The sequence below is a fragment of the Chelon labrosus genome, assembly GCF_963514085.1.
Source record: "Chelon labrosus genome assembly, chromosome: 22".
Classification (NCBI taxonomy): domain Eukaryota; kingdom Metazoa; phylum Chordata; class Actinopteri; order Mugiliformes; family Mugilidae; genus Chelon; species Chelon labrosus.
Genome location: NC_140355.1, coordinates 21869483 through 21884503, shown reverse-complemented (window position 1 = coordinate 21884503; position 15021 = coordinate 21869483). Strand labels below are relative to the sequence as shown.

At 44.4% G+C, this 15021-nt stretch overlaps 1 protein-coding gene across 1 annotated transcript; it reads right to left on the bottom strand.

Moving 5' to 3' along the window:
* Window positions 1–217: 217 nt before the first annotated feature.
* Window positions 218–14631, bottom strand: naa25 (N-alpha-acetyltransferase 25, NatB auxiliary subunit). The gene is made up of 24 exons (XM_084572846.1): window positions 14548–14631; window positions 12114–12199; window positions 11882–12020; window positions 11677–11795; window positions 11522–11596; window positions 11311–11418; window positions 10646–10724; window positions 10429–10540; window positions 10147–10236; window positions 8489–8661; window positions 8280–8392; window positions 7988–8195; window positions 6592–6681; window positions 6339–6519; window positions 5008–5107; window positions 4770–4921; window positions 4561–4686; window positions 4236–4479; window positions 2985–3108; window positions 2466–2531; window positions 2279–2376; window positions 2081–2191; window positions 1384–1524; window positions 218–804 (listed from the first exon to the last, which is right to left on the bottom strand). Exons 1-24 carry the CDS (start codon window positions 14603–14605, stop codon window positions 682–684), a joined length of 2916 nt encoding a protein of 971 aa, XP_084428972.1. The 5' UTR covers window positions 14606–14631; the 3' UTR covers window positions 218–681.
* Between the last annotated feature and the right edge of the window lie 390 nt (window positions 14632–15021).

Here is a 15021-nt window from a genome sequence, read left to right as displayed (position 1 = left end):
TAATAATAATAATACTGCAACGACAGAGGTGGTTCAGTAACTCTCACACACACGAGATGCACAAAGCAAAACAAAAAGAGATAACTGCTGAATGAGAGGAAACGTCGGTCCGAAGGCTTCGTTGTTGTTTTATTTATTTCCCGCTGGCAGCCAGGAGTGCATCAGGTTCAAACTGTGCCGGGAGAAGCAGCAGAAAGAAAAGTTCGTCCTCAGAGTGAAATGTCTTTACTTCCAGAAACCAAAAAAAAAAAAAAAAAAAGACGAAACGTGACCGAGCGACAAACAGGATAGTGGTTTATTGTGTCTTTATATTCTCATCTAGTCGAGGAGTTTGCCTTTTTCCTCTATGTACAATAATTTATTAGTTCTTCTAAAATGTTTTTTTTTGTTTGTTTCTTCTAACGTGATCTATATATTTTCTTATTTTCTTTTTAAAAGGTCCTGGTTTTCACTTATAACCGACATGAGCTTTACTATCGAGCTTTTATGTGCTATAAGAGTTGGAAATGTTCCAGAGTCCGGGTGAGAGACAGAGACAGAGACAGAGAGAGAGAGAGAGAGACAAAGGGGAAGAGAATCCAGGAACCGACGGAGAGGAGGAGGAGAGGGTTTGGGTTTTTGTTTGTGGGGGGGCTGATGGTGATGGTGGTGGTGTTGGTGGTGGTGGTGCAGGCGTTTAAATCAGATCTTGAGGTTCTTTAAAGTCTCCACTCTCTTCCTCAGCAGATCTCCCACCTCCTGTAGCGAGCGCAGGTAACTGCTCTGCACCTTGTCCATAGCAGCTTTAGTAAAAGACGCCTCCTCCTGAAACACCAGAGGAAAATACAAATAAATAAATGTGAAGAAATGAGAAGTGAAGAACTTAAAGAGTCCGGCACGAAGAGACGAGACTACTTCACCTGAGTGTCAACGTCAGGTTCGTTTAGTTAACGAAGCCATTTTTTTTGTTTTCTGTGACTAAGACGATGACGAGCTAAAACGAAAATCTGACGATAAGAACAAGAAAGTTATATGATAAGATGTTATCTGATCTCAGTTAGCGTTAGCCTAGCTAAACTAGCATGCTGCTACTAGCACTGTGGCTACAGAGGAGCATCACTGGTATTTATTCAGCCTCCATCACGATCAGTAAGATAAATATGAAGATAAAGAAGTCTCATCTAAGTACTTTACTAGTTACATGAAGTTATTTCCTTCTGACTTTTTACTGACACACATTTAAACAGTAGAGTGGACGATGGATTAGCATGTAGCATTTAGCTAAAACTGTCCATAAATATAGTTCCTGAAATGAATCCTCCCTCTTTTATCTCTAATGATCCAGTAAATCTATAAATGATGAAGGAGAAGACATCAGCTGATTGATCTGTGTTGACCTCTCACCTCTGTGTTTCCTTCTAAGGTTAAACCAGCCAGCTTCAGGGCCGTCACGTTGGACTCCTGCCCCCTTATGTGCTCCAAAGTCTGGGTGAGCAGGTCCTGCAAACTCCCCGTCAGCTCCTGGAAGCCACACACCACCACCGGCTGGAGGAGAGAGGAGAGGAGAGGGTGAGGAGACGAGAGGGAGAGGAGGGGGTGAGGAGGGGGTGAGGAGGGGGTGAGGAGGGTTGGTCTAATCAGTTTAAATGTCTAAGTGTCTCTACAGCAGTGACTAGTTTCAGTCTGAACTGAACCAGAAGCTTTAGGTCTCCGTCCTCCTCTAGACTCTGAGAAGCTACAGAGGACAGAGACAGAGACTACTGTCCTCCTCTGTCCTCCGTCTTCTCTGAGGATGCCTACATCAATAAAGACTAAAGACATCAGGACATGTTGTCCTCTTTCTCCTGTCCTCAGTCACAATCTGTCTCAGTGAATATTTAAACATCAACTCCTATTTTATTCATCTCCTAGATTCTTAAAGGCTCATCCATCCATCCATCCATCCCTCATCATCATCCCTCCTTCTCTGTCCTCTCGTCTCCATAGAGTTGAATCCTGAACTGAATCAGATCTAAATCTCCAGTGAACCAGTGTTTGATCGTCTAGATCCAGTCCCTCTCTTTCTCTCTAAACTAAACTGATCAGAGTCATAAATCTTTACCAGAGCTGTGTTCACTTCCTTTTTCTTCTTCTTCTTTTTCTGTAGGCTGCTCTTCAGCGGTCGGAGGATCTTGGCGCAGTGACCGGCCGTCCAGAAGACGACGCTCACAGTCTGTTCAGAGAAACCAGAGCAGGTCACGACACATCCAGGGGTTTAAATCCAGGAGTTTGAAACCAGAGGCTAAAGACAAAGACTCACCTCTACAAAGAAGATGAGGTTTTCTAATAACGACGGTCGAGTTTTTAATTTGCTCTCCGTCATCTCCAATAAATCTCCTTTGCATTTATTGAGTATTTCTGAGGAGAGACGACAGGAAACAAGACGGATAAGAGACAATAACAGTTAATCTGGATGTAATCCAGATATAATCCAGATGTGAACTCACCTTGAAGCTGAACTACTAAAGATTTGAAACCGTTACAGATCTGAGTCTGAAGCTCCGACGACTCATCTAGAAGAAGAGGAGGGAGAAGGATGAAGATTAAAGTGTGAAGGTCGTTCACTCTTCGTCCTCTAGAGACGTACACAATGAAATGGTTAATGTGGCTGGAGTCAAAGCTGCTAAAATGGGAGGAGGAAGAGGAAGATGAAGGAAGGAGGAGAAAGAGGAAGGAAGGAAGGAAGAGAAAGAGAAAGAGAAAGAAAGAGAAAGAGGAAGAAAGAAGAAGAAGAAGAAGAAGAAGAAGAAGAAGAAGAAGAAGAAGAAGAAGAAGTCGTCGTCTTGATGCTACAGGGATGTGGTTTTAGTTATAACAGACCTAAAACTCTTTTCTGTTCTTCTCCTATTTTACTAAACAAAACTAAAACAGTTCCATAAAGATCAGACGTGACTCAGACTGAATCTGATCCCATCATTTATTTATTTAAAGCCTGGATGTGGAGGTGTCTGTTTAAGTCTCCTCACCGAGTCCGGCCGTCTCCAGCTCCTGCAGGAGGACCGACAGCTGCAGCGCTGCAGCCTGACACTGGCAGCTTCCACTGGACAGAGCTGAGGCCAGGCGGGTGGAGGGGGGTCCCAGGAACGGATACTGGAACAAAGACAACACCATGAGCTCCACCATGAGCTCCACCACCGTGAGCTCCACCGTGAGCTCCACCTGTAACAGGTCTGTTCTCTCCAGCAGCTGATCAAGACACCGGCTGAAAGCAGCGTGGAGCGTTTGGTAAACTTTAAGACTGCACAACGAGACCAGTCCACGTGTGATGGAGATCCAGAAGAATTAGCTTATTCACATTTATTTTTAGCATTCCACATTTATTCCCACTTTTTCAGAATCATTCCCACAACTCCAGGATTATTCTCATATATATATATACAGATTTATTTTTTCTGGGTTATAAACAGTTTTTCAGGTTTATTCCCAAATCTCAGAATCATCCTCAGAATTTTAAGATTATTCTCTCTCTCTTTTTGTATTTATTTATGTATTTATATATTTTTAGGAATATTAACATTTTTTTTTTCCAGATTATTCCCTAATTTTCTAAATCATTCTCACAATATCAAGGCTATTTTCATTTTTTTTTTTTTTTTTTTTTCAGGATTAATCCCAAATATTTAGGATTGATTTGGACGTTTCAAGTTTATTTCCAAATTTATTATTATTTTATTTATTATTATTATTATTATTATTATTTATGTTTATTTATTTTTTCTCCAGGATTTTATAAAAAAAAATTCAATTTTCTTTTTCAGGATTAATCCCAAATATTTAGGATTCTTTTAGGCATTCCCAAATTTATTTTATTTTATTTATTTATATTTTTATTTTATTAGGATTTTTCTAAATCTGAAATTTGAAAATTTTCTAAATCAGGACTTAAAAAACATTTCATATCTTTTCTCAAAATTTCCAGTTTTTCCAGGATTCCTTTCAAAATTTTAAGTTTATTAAAAAACTTTCAAAATTATTATCAAAATGTCAAGATTATTCTCATATTTGTTTTTCAGGGTTTTATGATACTAAAATTTAAAAAATAATTAGGAATAAACTTGTGTTTAAATGTTTAAAAGAAAACTGGAAAATTTGTTAAAAAACCTTTTAAAACCAGCCTCATTTTGTTTTAATTATTTCTATAAACTGTTCCAGATGTAAACTTTGACCAGAAACAGGAAGTCTCTTCTTCGTCTCTAACGTCCTAACGTCTAACGTACCTGTGTGCGTCTCTCCGCCGTCTGAGCCGCCGTCTGTAGCGTCTGGTTGAGCTCAGACAGCAGAGCGCCGAGGCTCGACGTCTTGTCCCCGACGCCGTTCTCGTTGGACACCACCGAGTTCTGCTGCGAGGGGGCGTGGCCGAGCGTGGCGAGCGAGGCGAGGAGGCGGAGCGTCAGGGAGCGTATCCTCAGCCACGCCGTCTCCTCCTCCAGAGACTGGCGGCGGTGCTCGTCGGTCAGCTGTCTGTGAAAGGAAGCGGCTCACGGGTCGATACGGGGAAGCGTCGGAGTTCTTCTTCTTCTCAAACTAAAACACAGCGTGTACCTGTCTTTAGGCTCCCAGCTGGTGAACACGGTCAGGTCTCTGTTGTCCCTCATACTGTCCCAGGGGATGTCGTCCTCCTCTGCAGACAAAGACATGGCCTTCACACTCTCCTCCAGACTCAACACTCTGGAAAGCAAGCAGAAGATAAAGATGAAGCGTTGGCTTGAAGAGCTCGGGCTCCTGAACTTCAGCGTCTATCGGGTTCTTACATGTCGGCCTCCAGGAACAGATCCAGCAGCATCCTCTCAGTACGGACCTGAGCGAAGTGCAGCGACTGGTTCAACCTGTTCCTGAGAGCAATGAACTCTGGGATCTTCTCAAACGCTCCGTACTTGTACGCCTGGATGATGTACTCTGAGGTCTGGAGGGGAGGAAAGGCGTCAACGATGAAGGAGAGTTTAAGACGACAGCTTTTTAAAAAGTCTGGGATTAAAACCAACGACTCACATCTTTCTGGTTCGAGTGGAAAAACCTGAGGGAGAAATTACAGGACTGGGAGGCTGCAGCGAAGTGACCCAGCGACTCGGCGTAACGAGTTAACAGAAACCTGAAACACCAGAGAAAAACTGTTTTAGTTAAAGCTGTCGCTGGTAAACGATGATCAAGGTTCATCAAACATCTCAGAATAAGATCTGCTTTTAGGAGTCACTTTATAAACTGAGCTCCAAGGTTCATGTTCTGACCAGTTTGTAAAGACTAAGATCATTTATTGATGAGGGGTGGGAATGAAAAGCCAGTTCTGACCTGGGTCAGGGAGGGAAGAAACAAGAAGTCTTTGTAGAGGGAAGAAGAGGAAGGAGGAGGAAGACAAAGGAAGAAGGTAGAAGGAGGGGGAAGGAAGGAGGAGGAAGAAGGAAGAAGAGGGAAGAGGAAAAAGAAGGAAGGAGTAGAAGGAAGAAGAATGAAGGGGGAGAAGAAGGAGGAAGAGGAAAAATAAGGAAGAAGGTAGAAGATGGAGGAGGAAGGAAAGGGGAAGGATGAAGAAGGAGGAAGAAGAAGAAGAAGAAAGAAGAACAAGGGAAGGGGAAGAAGAAGGAAGAAATAGGAAGAGGAAAAAAGTAGAAAGAGGAGGAAGAAGAAGGAGAGAGAAGAGGCAGAAGAGGAAGAAGAGGAAGGAAGGAAGACGGAAGGAGGAAGAAGAAAGAAGAAGAAGGAGGAAGAAGGAGGAAGAAGGAAGAAGGAAGGAGGAGGAATAAGGAGGAGGAAGTAGGAAGGAAAGAGGAAGGAGGAATAAGGAGGAAGAAGTTGGAAGTAGAAGAAGGAAGAAGAAGAATGAAGGGGGAGAAGAAGGAGGAAGAGGAAAAAATAAGGAAGAAGGTAGAAGAAGGAGGAGGAAGAAGGAGGAAGAGGAAGGAAAGGGGAAGGATGAAGAAGGAGGAAGAAGAAGAAGAAGAAAGAAGAACAAGGAAAGGGGAAGAAGGAGGAAGAAGTAGGAAGAGAAAGAAAGTAGAAGAGGGAGGAGGAGGAAGAAGAAGAGGAAGAAAGAGGAAGAAAGAGGAAGGAAGGAAGACGGAAGGAGGAAAAATAAGGAAGAAGAACAAAGAAGGTAAAAGAAGGAAGAGAAGGAGGAAGAAGGAAGGGGAGGAGGAGGATGATGATGAAGGAGGAGGAAGAAGTAGGTAATAAAATGTGTTCTACATATTTTCAGCATCTAACCAGATGTTTTCTTATCTGTATGATCTGGTCGTGGGACAGTGTCCTTGTATTAAACAGTTTAATTATCTGTACGATCTGGTCGTGGGACAGTGTCCTTGTATTAAACAGTGAATGTCTCTGACCCGATGGTGTCGTGCTGGACATGCTTGGCGTCCAGGCTGGAGTAAAGGTCCACCACAGGCTCAAAGGCTCCCAGACGACAGTAGAGGAGCAGCAGCAGCAGCTTGAACTGGGCGTTGGACTGACTGTGGGACAGACCCTCCTGGAGGACGCCCAAACTCTGCCAGGCCATGTCTTCATCACCTGCGCCACGCACACAGCAACTCAGTAAAAGACAACGTGGACATCAGCAACGAGAGACAGAGAGACACTCACCGGTCTCCGTCCACAGGTCGATGTAAACATGAGCTGCCATGAGACAATACATGTCTGAGAACTGCAGCTCCGTCTTCAGGGCGTTCTTCCCTGTTAGAGAGACACGGAGACAACCAGAGACAGAGACAGCGAGTCAGAGGACGTCCTCATCAGCACCAGGGACGAGACAGACGTCCACCAACCAGGTGTTTACTTTAGGTCTGACATTAACCTGACGCCACCTGTAGCCTCAGGACAGATCCAGCTTTAATGGAGGTGGGCCAGAATACAGAGGAGGAGGAGGAAGGGGAGGAGGAGGAGGAGGAAGAGGAAGAGGAGGAGGAGGAAGAGGAGGAGGAGGAGGAGGAGGAGTAAGAGGAGGAGGAGAGGGAGGAGGAGAGGGAGGAGGAGGAGGACGACGAGAAGAAAAAGAAAGAAAGAGGAGGAGGAGAAGAAGGAAGAGAAGGAGTGGTATGGGGAGAAGGAGGAGGAGGAGGAGAAGGAGGAAGAAAGAGGAGGAGGGAGGAGGAATAAGAAGGAGAAGAAGGAGAAGAAAAAGAAAGAAGGAAGGATGAGGAGGAGAAAGAAGGAAGAGGAGAAGGAGAGGGAGGAGGACGAGGAAGACGAAGAAGGAAGAGGAAGAGAGGGGGGGAGCAGGAAAGGAGGAGGAGGAGAAGAAGGAGGAAGAAAGAAAGGGGAGGAGGAAGAGCGGGAGGAGGAGAAGGAGGAGGAAGAGGAGGAGGAGAAGAAGAAGGAAGAGGAGAAGGAGGAGGAGAGGAGGGAGGAGGAGGGAGGAAGAATAAGAAGAAGGAGAAGAAAAAGAAAGAAGGAAGGATGAGGAGGAGGAACAGGAGAAGGAGAGGGAGGAAGAAAGAAAGGGGAGGAGGGAGGAGGAATAAGAAGGAGAAGAAGAAATAAGAAGGAAGGATGAGGAGGAGGAAGGGCGAGGGAGGAGAAGAACAACAACAACAAGGGGAAGAAGAAGGAGAAGGGGAAGGGGAAGGGGAAGGGGGGGAATAAAAATATGGAGGAGAAGGATGAAAAAGAGGAGGAGGGAGGAAAAAGAGAAGAAGAAGGAGAAGAATAAGAAAGGAGGGGAGGAGTAAGAAAGAAAGAGAGAGAGGAGGAAGAAGGAGAGCAACGACAACAAGGGGAAGAAGAATAAGGAAGATAAGGAGGAAGAACAGGAAGGAAAAGAGAAGGAGGAGAAGAAAAAGAAAGAAGAAAGAGGATGATGATGAAGAAGAAGGATGCATCATCATCATCCTCATCGCTGTTATCAGATCAGACGTGTGAATGAACGGCGTCTGACTTCACACCGTCGCCGTTAACAACGTCATAAATAAATCTGCCTCTGGATCGTCTCCAGATAAACGTCGTGTCTAAACGTCGTCTCCAGATAAACGTCGTCTCTCACCAAACTTGAGTCCGTGGCGGTAGTGAGCCTTGAGCTCGGCGATGAGCCTCAGCTTCCCCTCCACGTCCAGAGCGTGCTGCAGGCCGAGGGCTCGGCTCAGCTGACAGACGCACAGGTGCCTCTGCAGCGCTTTGGTGTCGTCGGGAAAAGCGAAGCCGTCATCTCCGCGCTCGCCCAGAGGAACGGCCTCGCTCAGACGATTAATGAACTGATGAACGGAAAGAAAGGAGATGTTTTAAAGCTTTAAAACACAAAAAGAAGAGAACCTCCACGGCGACGGCGCGGCTCGTACCTGAACGTGCTGCTCAGGTGAGAGCAGGTGGAGGTATATTTTGAGGTCGGTGATGCAGCAGGGTTTATCTCCAAACCTCCCGAAGAACTCCACCATCAGCTCCAGAGGATCACCTGATCAGAGACCAAACAACAACGACAACACCGTCACACACGACGGTAACGAGGTGAATCCACGACGACCGTATGATCTCGTGTTTTTATTTTTACCCAGCAGGCTCTGGTCGGGGGACCCTCTCTCTCTCAGTCTGTGGATCAGCTCCAGACGAGCCAGGTACGGACCCCTGAGGGAACGGGACTCTTTGCCGTCCTCCCCCTTTATTCTCTCCTCCACGAACCTCACCACGTCGGCCACGGTGTGATGGACCGGACCCTCCGAACAGCTGGAGACGGACACAGAAGATTAGTTTAGAGTTAACCGTCATTTCATTTGAGCTTACAAAAAGAAAACGGAAAATGGGAACGCATAAAACATTAGAAAGTAAGTGAACCCTTGTTTTCAGTATCCAGTTTCTGGTAACTGCTGATCAGTGGTCTACAGCAGCTTGGAGGAATTTTAGCCCATTCCTCAGAACAGAACCACTTCAGTTCTGAGATGTTGGTGGGTTTCCTCACATCAACTGCTTGCTTCAGGTCCTTCCTCCACATTTCTATTGGATTAAGGTCAGGACTTTGACTTGGCCGTTCCTAAACATTCATCTTGTTCTTCTTTAACCGTTCTTTTGTAGAACCACTTGTGTTCTTGGTTCTCGTTGTCTTGCTGCATGACCCAGCTTCTCTTCACATTCAGCTCATGGACAGATGTCCTGACATTTTCTTTTAGAGTTCACTGGTAGAATTCAGAATTCATTGGTCCATCAATGAAGACAAGCCGTCCTGGTCCAGATGCAGCAGAACAGGTCCAAACCAGGACATTAGCACCTCCATGTTTGATGGAGGGATGAGGTTCTGATGCTGGAATGATGCAGTGTTGGTTCATCTCATTTAAACCAAACTATTCTACTTTGGTCTCATCTGTCCACTAAACATTGTCCCAGTAGTCTTCTGACTTGTCCACATGATGTTTAGAAATGTTCTTCTTGGAGAGCAGTGTCTTTGTCCATCACACCATGGTTGTTCAGTGGATTCATCAACATTAACATCAGCCAATGAGAGAGAAGCCTTTAGCTGCTTAGAAGTTCCCCTGGGTTCCTTTGGGACCTCTCAGACTATTATGGAGTGATCTTTGTTGGTGGACCACTCCTGTGGAGGGGAACAGTCGTCTTCAATCTGTCTGACTGTGGATTATTTGTGGGTTCCAAACTCTTTAGAGATGGTTCTGGAACCTTTTCCAGCCTGATGAGCAACAACAACTCTTTCTCTGAGCTCCTCAGAAAGCTCCTTTGTCCACAAACATGTGTTGTGAAGATCAGACTGAGACAAATCCCTGATTTATTGAAACTAAACCAGGAACTGAACCACACCTGAGTCTCATTACATTGATGGAAACACTTCTGAACACATGGACACTGGCTTAATCCCAGAGGAGCACCTCTCTGATATGTAATATTGGCTCATTTTCCTGAATAAACAAATGCACAAGTTCGATTGGGTTCTCTATGTCTACGTTCAGGACTTGTGTGATAATTTGTTGGTGTTTTGATTCATTTTTATGCAGAAATCTCTGAAGAAAGCTAAAACTTTAAAGCAGCACTCTATAATGTAATTAAATAAAGGGAAATTTGGTTCAAACAGTTCTTAAAAGACTTGTTTTAAGTCTGGATTTGAAGATTGAAGGTTGTATTAGGAGTTTAGGCTTTTCTAATCTTCCTCGCTAAAGGTTGCCGTCAGCAGGAAATAAGTATTATTTCAAATATTTCTGCACTCACTGTTCTCCTTCCTCTGGAGGACTCCACGACTGATCCATCAGGTGGAAGAGGGAGTCGAAGTAGGAGGGGTAGAACTGCCAATCATCAGGACTAAATGAGACGGAAACATAAAGGTTCGTTAGCGCCGTTAGTGACGTCTGCAGCTCGTCTCATGTTCTTGGACGCGTCTCATTAAATCTGCGTCAGTGAAATGAATGTTTGATTAATTACAGCGCTGTGATGAAAGGAGACATGATTAAATGAGTAAAGCTCTTATGTTTAACTGAAATCTGTGCCACTCACTTTTTGAGTAGCAGCTTGTGGGCCAAGGCGTTGCACTCGGGCCAGCGCTGTAGTCGCTGGTAGAGCTTCATACACTTGCTTTCTCGGCTCTGCAGCTCACTGGTCAACTTCTCTGTGGAAACACACAAGAATGAACTGAAACCGACGTCTGTCACCAGTTCATTAGCCGCCTGCTAACACCCAACGAGGAAGACCTGTGGTCCCAACGTCGACGTACCTCCGAGTGGACCTCTGATTACTTCTAGAGCCTCGACACATTTCCCCAGACGCTCCAGGATCATAAAGTACAGCTGCACCTGGAGACGAGACAAGAACAAACCGAAACACGTCAAACATAAAAAAATACAAAGCTACACACGACAGCAGTCAAAGGCTTTCACACAACAACCAAAGACATACAAACCATGAAGGAACACATATGGAGTTAAATAGCATATACACCGATCAGCCACAACATTATGACCACTCACAGGAGAAGTGAATAACATTTAAACCATCTTGTGAGAATTCAGTGTTCTGCTGGGAAACTTCTGGACCTGGCATTCATTGGTGTGGATGTTACTTAGACATGTAGCACCCACCTAGACCAGACCAGGCACCCCCACCCCATAGCAATGACACTCCTTGATGGCAGCAGCCGCAAAAACACTTTAGGAACAACTAAAAAAAAAAAACATAAAGAACAGCACAAGGTGTTGACCTGGCCTCCAAATTCACTAGATTCCAAACTGATCAAGTATCTGTGGGATGATCCACAGAGGGCCCTCCCCTCAAAGGTGATGAGGGAGACCTACAAAATATTAGGAAGGTGGTCATAATGTAATGCTTGATCGGTGTACATACCCTCCTCATGTGAGTTGTAGGTTTTCATTCTGAACTCACCTCAGCTTCTGCTTCAATCTTCTCCTCCTTCACCATTTTCTCCACCATGCGTTCAGCCAGAGGCAGGAACATGGTTTGGGACAGTTTTTCGTCTTGCGCTGAGATTGCCTTTAGAAAAAAATAAATAAAAACGACACGGCCGTTTTAACGTCGCCGTCAGAGTAAACCACTTAGGAATCTGCGCGTCTGTCACAAAAAGGCCGGCGTGTACCTGCATCACCAGACTCATGACGGACCAGAAGTAATACGGGTTCTTGGGGACGATTTTATACAAAGCCATTCCTGCCTGTGGAGCGTGAAGACGCGTTATTACCATCTGTTCATCCACCGTGAGCGTTTAACGTGTTCACACGCGACGTTTCTCACCTGCTGCATCTTCTTGTACTCTCCAACCCGAGCGTAGGCCATGAAGAGGTGAGAGTGATACTCCTCACTGAGAGGAACCTTCTTCACCGCCGCCTCGTACAGCTTAGTGACCAACTCCGCTGTCAACGACATTCAACTCAGTTATTACCACTAGAACCTTTATTTATTTAGTTATTTATTTATTTATTTGTGCGTCTATACTCACGGCGATGCATCTCTCTGTACAGTATAGTCAGAGCCTGAAGGGAGTTGTCGTCAGTGGGCTCTAGAGTCGCCACCTCCTGCGCCAAAGTGAACGCTTCGTCCTGCTTCCCCGTCCTCTGGAGGCCGATGGCCTTTAGGACCTGGAGGAAAGACGAGAAACCCAAGAGTGAGATGCTCCTCAGAGAAATCAGAAATCCTCAAACTAAACCCAACACCGTCTTTGAGTCGCCCACCTTGGCACAGTGCAGGTCCTTGTGTTTCTTCAGCAGTTTGTCAGCCTGCTGTATCGCCATTTTATTGTTCCCATTGTCAAGGTAATCTGGAGAAACACAAGAAACAACATTAATACATTAATTATTACTGTTATTCCTCTAATAATCAGAATTAAAATCCTCCTGGTGGATGAGGAGCAGAGGTTCTGGTGGTAATCTGGAATAAATCCATCCTCTCTGAGCATGTCTGCTCCACGTGGAGTAAACATCAGAAACATGGAGGTAGAGAAACAAGATGAACCAAGATGGAATCAATGTGGACAGAGACGGCGGAGACATGGAGACATCTTGGTCGTCTTCTAAGACTCTACACATTCAGGACATGGAGGAGGACATGGAGGAGGACATGGAGGAGGAGAAACTTCTTCATCTTCAGTTCTATTTCCAGCAGATTTGATGCTCCACAAATGCTCCTCTTTGGATCCTCTTGTTCTTCCTCATCTTCTTTGTTCTACTCCCGAGTTTTACTCCTTTTCTCTCTCCTCCTTTTTGTTCTCCTTCTTCTCCTTGCTCCCTCTTTTTCTTCCTTTGACTCCTCATATTCTTTCTCCTTCTACTCTCTCCTCTTATCCTTCCTCCTCTTTTTTCTTTCTCTCCACCATCTCCTTCCTCTTCCTCATTCTACATCTTCTTCTGTCCCCTTCTAATCCTCCTCTACCTTCTTCTTCATCCTACTTCATAACCCTTTACGTTCATCTTACTCTGCCTCTCCTCCCTCTTCTTCTTCTTCCATCTCTTCCTCTTATTCTGTCCCTCCTTTCTTCTCCTTCATCTTCTTTCTCCTGTTACTCCTTCTATCGTCATGTCTGCCTTCTCCTCCTCTCCTCCCCTCCGTTCTACTCTTCTTCTTTACCTGTTCCACTTCCAGTAGATGCCATGCTCCTCTTCATCAATAAACTTGATGTAAACACACATCTCCGGTCAGTTCGTTTTATTCAGTCTCCATGGAAACGGTTTACCTCCGATCAGAATCATTGATCAGGTTGAAGACGGATTAATCCACGTAAACACAGACATCGTGTCAAAGTTACCTCTTTTCTTTGTCTCATGCGACAGAAACCAAACAGTTAAACTTTAAATATTAAAAACACGAGCATCATGTTAACGGGTGACTAGTTTCATCTGAGCTCAAGCTCCAGTGAAGTGATTCCATAAAGTGTTTCTGAGTGTGTGGACGCCTTCGGTCCAGCCTCCTCAGGACAGCTGGGTGCCAAAATTAACCCGAGCCAGACGGTACACTGTGGTTGTGTCATGTGTCTATTCCGTCTGTTCAAACCGCCACCACAGAAGAAGAAGAAGAAGAAAAGAAAAGAAGAAGAAGAAGAAGAAGAAGATGTAAAAAACGCCACAGGTCACAGGGGAACGCTGACATGTCATTAAATACGAGCCTGGAGCTTCAAAAAACAAATAAATAAAGCCTCAGTTCAGATTATTATCATAAAGTATTTAAACTAATTAAATTACAGCTGTCAAATTATAAAAAACAATAGTTATAACTCCACTGCTGCTCTTTGAAATGAGACAAAAGTGACATTAAAAACAAAACCAGCTGATTGTTTTTTTGTTTTGTTGAGTAAAAAGCTAATACTAAATAAAATAAAAACAAAAACTTTACAAAATATTGTTTTCTGATGAACTCCTTCGTAAATAAAACCGCTATATCCGCTGTTGCGCGTCTTTAGCGGCTGTCTGAGAGGTTTGTGACAGCTCCATGGCAGCTAGCAAGCTAACCAGCTAGCCTAGCTCGAATCATTGTCCTTAAACTATTATGGAGCAAATGCTAGCTGGAAGCTAACCGAGTAACATTTAGCTAGCTACAAGAGCAGCTACAGCCTCAGAGTGGACTCCGGTTGTAGGATAAAAACGTGTCAACCTGAAGCAAACAATCCACATGGATATACAACTTTTATTTTTTTGTCCACTTGCTGAATGTCCCGGGCTGCTTGGCTAGTTAGCCGACACATTAGCACGCTAAGCTAGCTGTCAAACAGTTAGCATCGTTAGCGAAAAAAGGAGAAAGCACTTCGACTTTGAGAGTGAGCGAAACCGGTCGATCTAAATAAATAAATAAATAAATAAATAAATAAATGTGCACCCCGATCAGGGTCACAACACGCCACCGAGGATATCAGCAGCTTTAACGCGGCTTCACGCAGGGACCCGCCGCAGCAGCAGCATCTCACCCCGGCGGGGGGGCTTGGTTTCAGACCGGGCAAGGTGCACTGTCATTGGGCGCTGCGGGCAGCCGAGACCGTGGCTGGAGATGGAGGGGCCGCACCGCTGCCCTCCGACTCCGGCAGCCCCTTGATCAAACACATGCGCCGGTACAACACCGGCCTGTGTCCGGTAAACCTCCAAACACGCAGAAAAATGTAACTTCCCATTGAAACCTTACCGTATATGGGTCTGAGTCTCCTGTCGTTGGGGTCTTGCACATGGCCTCTCGCCGCCATGGTGGAGTTTACCTGATGGGTAAATGTTCACGCATGCGCACTAAGAGCTGCCTCGGGAAAGATTAAAGGATTTTTTTTTCTCACTGAATGCAAAAATGTATGGAGGCCAAAGACTGCCGGAAAAATTTAGTTTATTTAGAATAATTATTTTATGAATTTTACACAGTAAGTTAGTTTTTACAATTTATTTAATATTTTTTACTTTTCATTTTATATGTTTCCCTCTATTATTACAAAATGTTTTTTGTAATCATAATTTTGATTTAGTAAGTGTATTAGGAAGTCACTGAACTAATTTGTTTTCTGAATGTGTTTTCAGAAAACATACTGTTGCTCTGAGCGTCTAATTAGTATAATATTTTCCAGATAAAAAGTATGTTTTAATTTTTAATAGTATGTTTTAATCTGGATTAAAA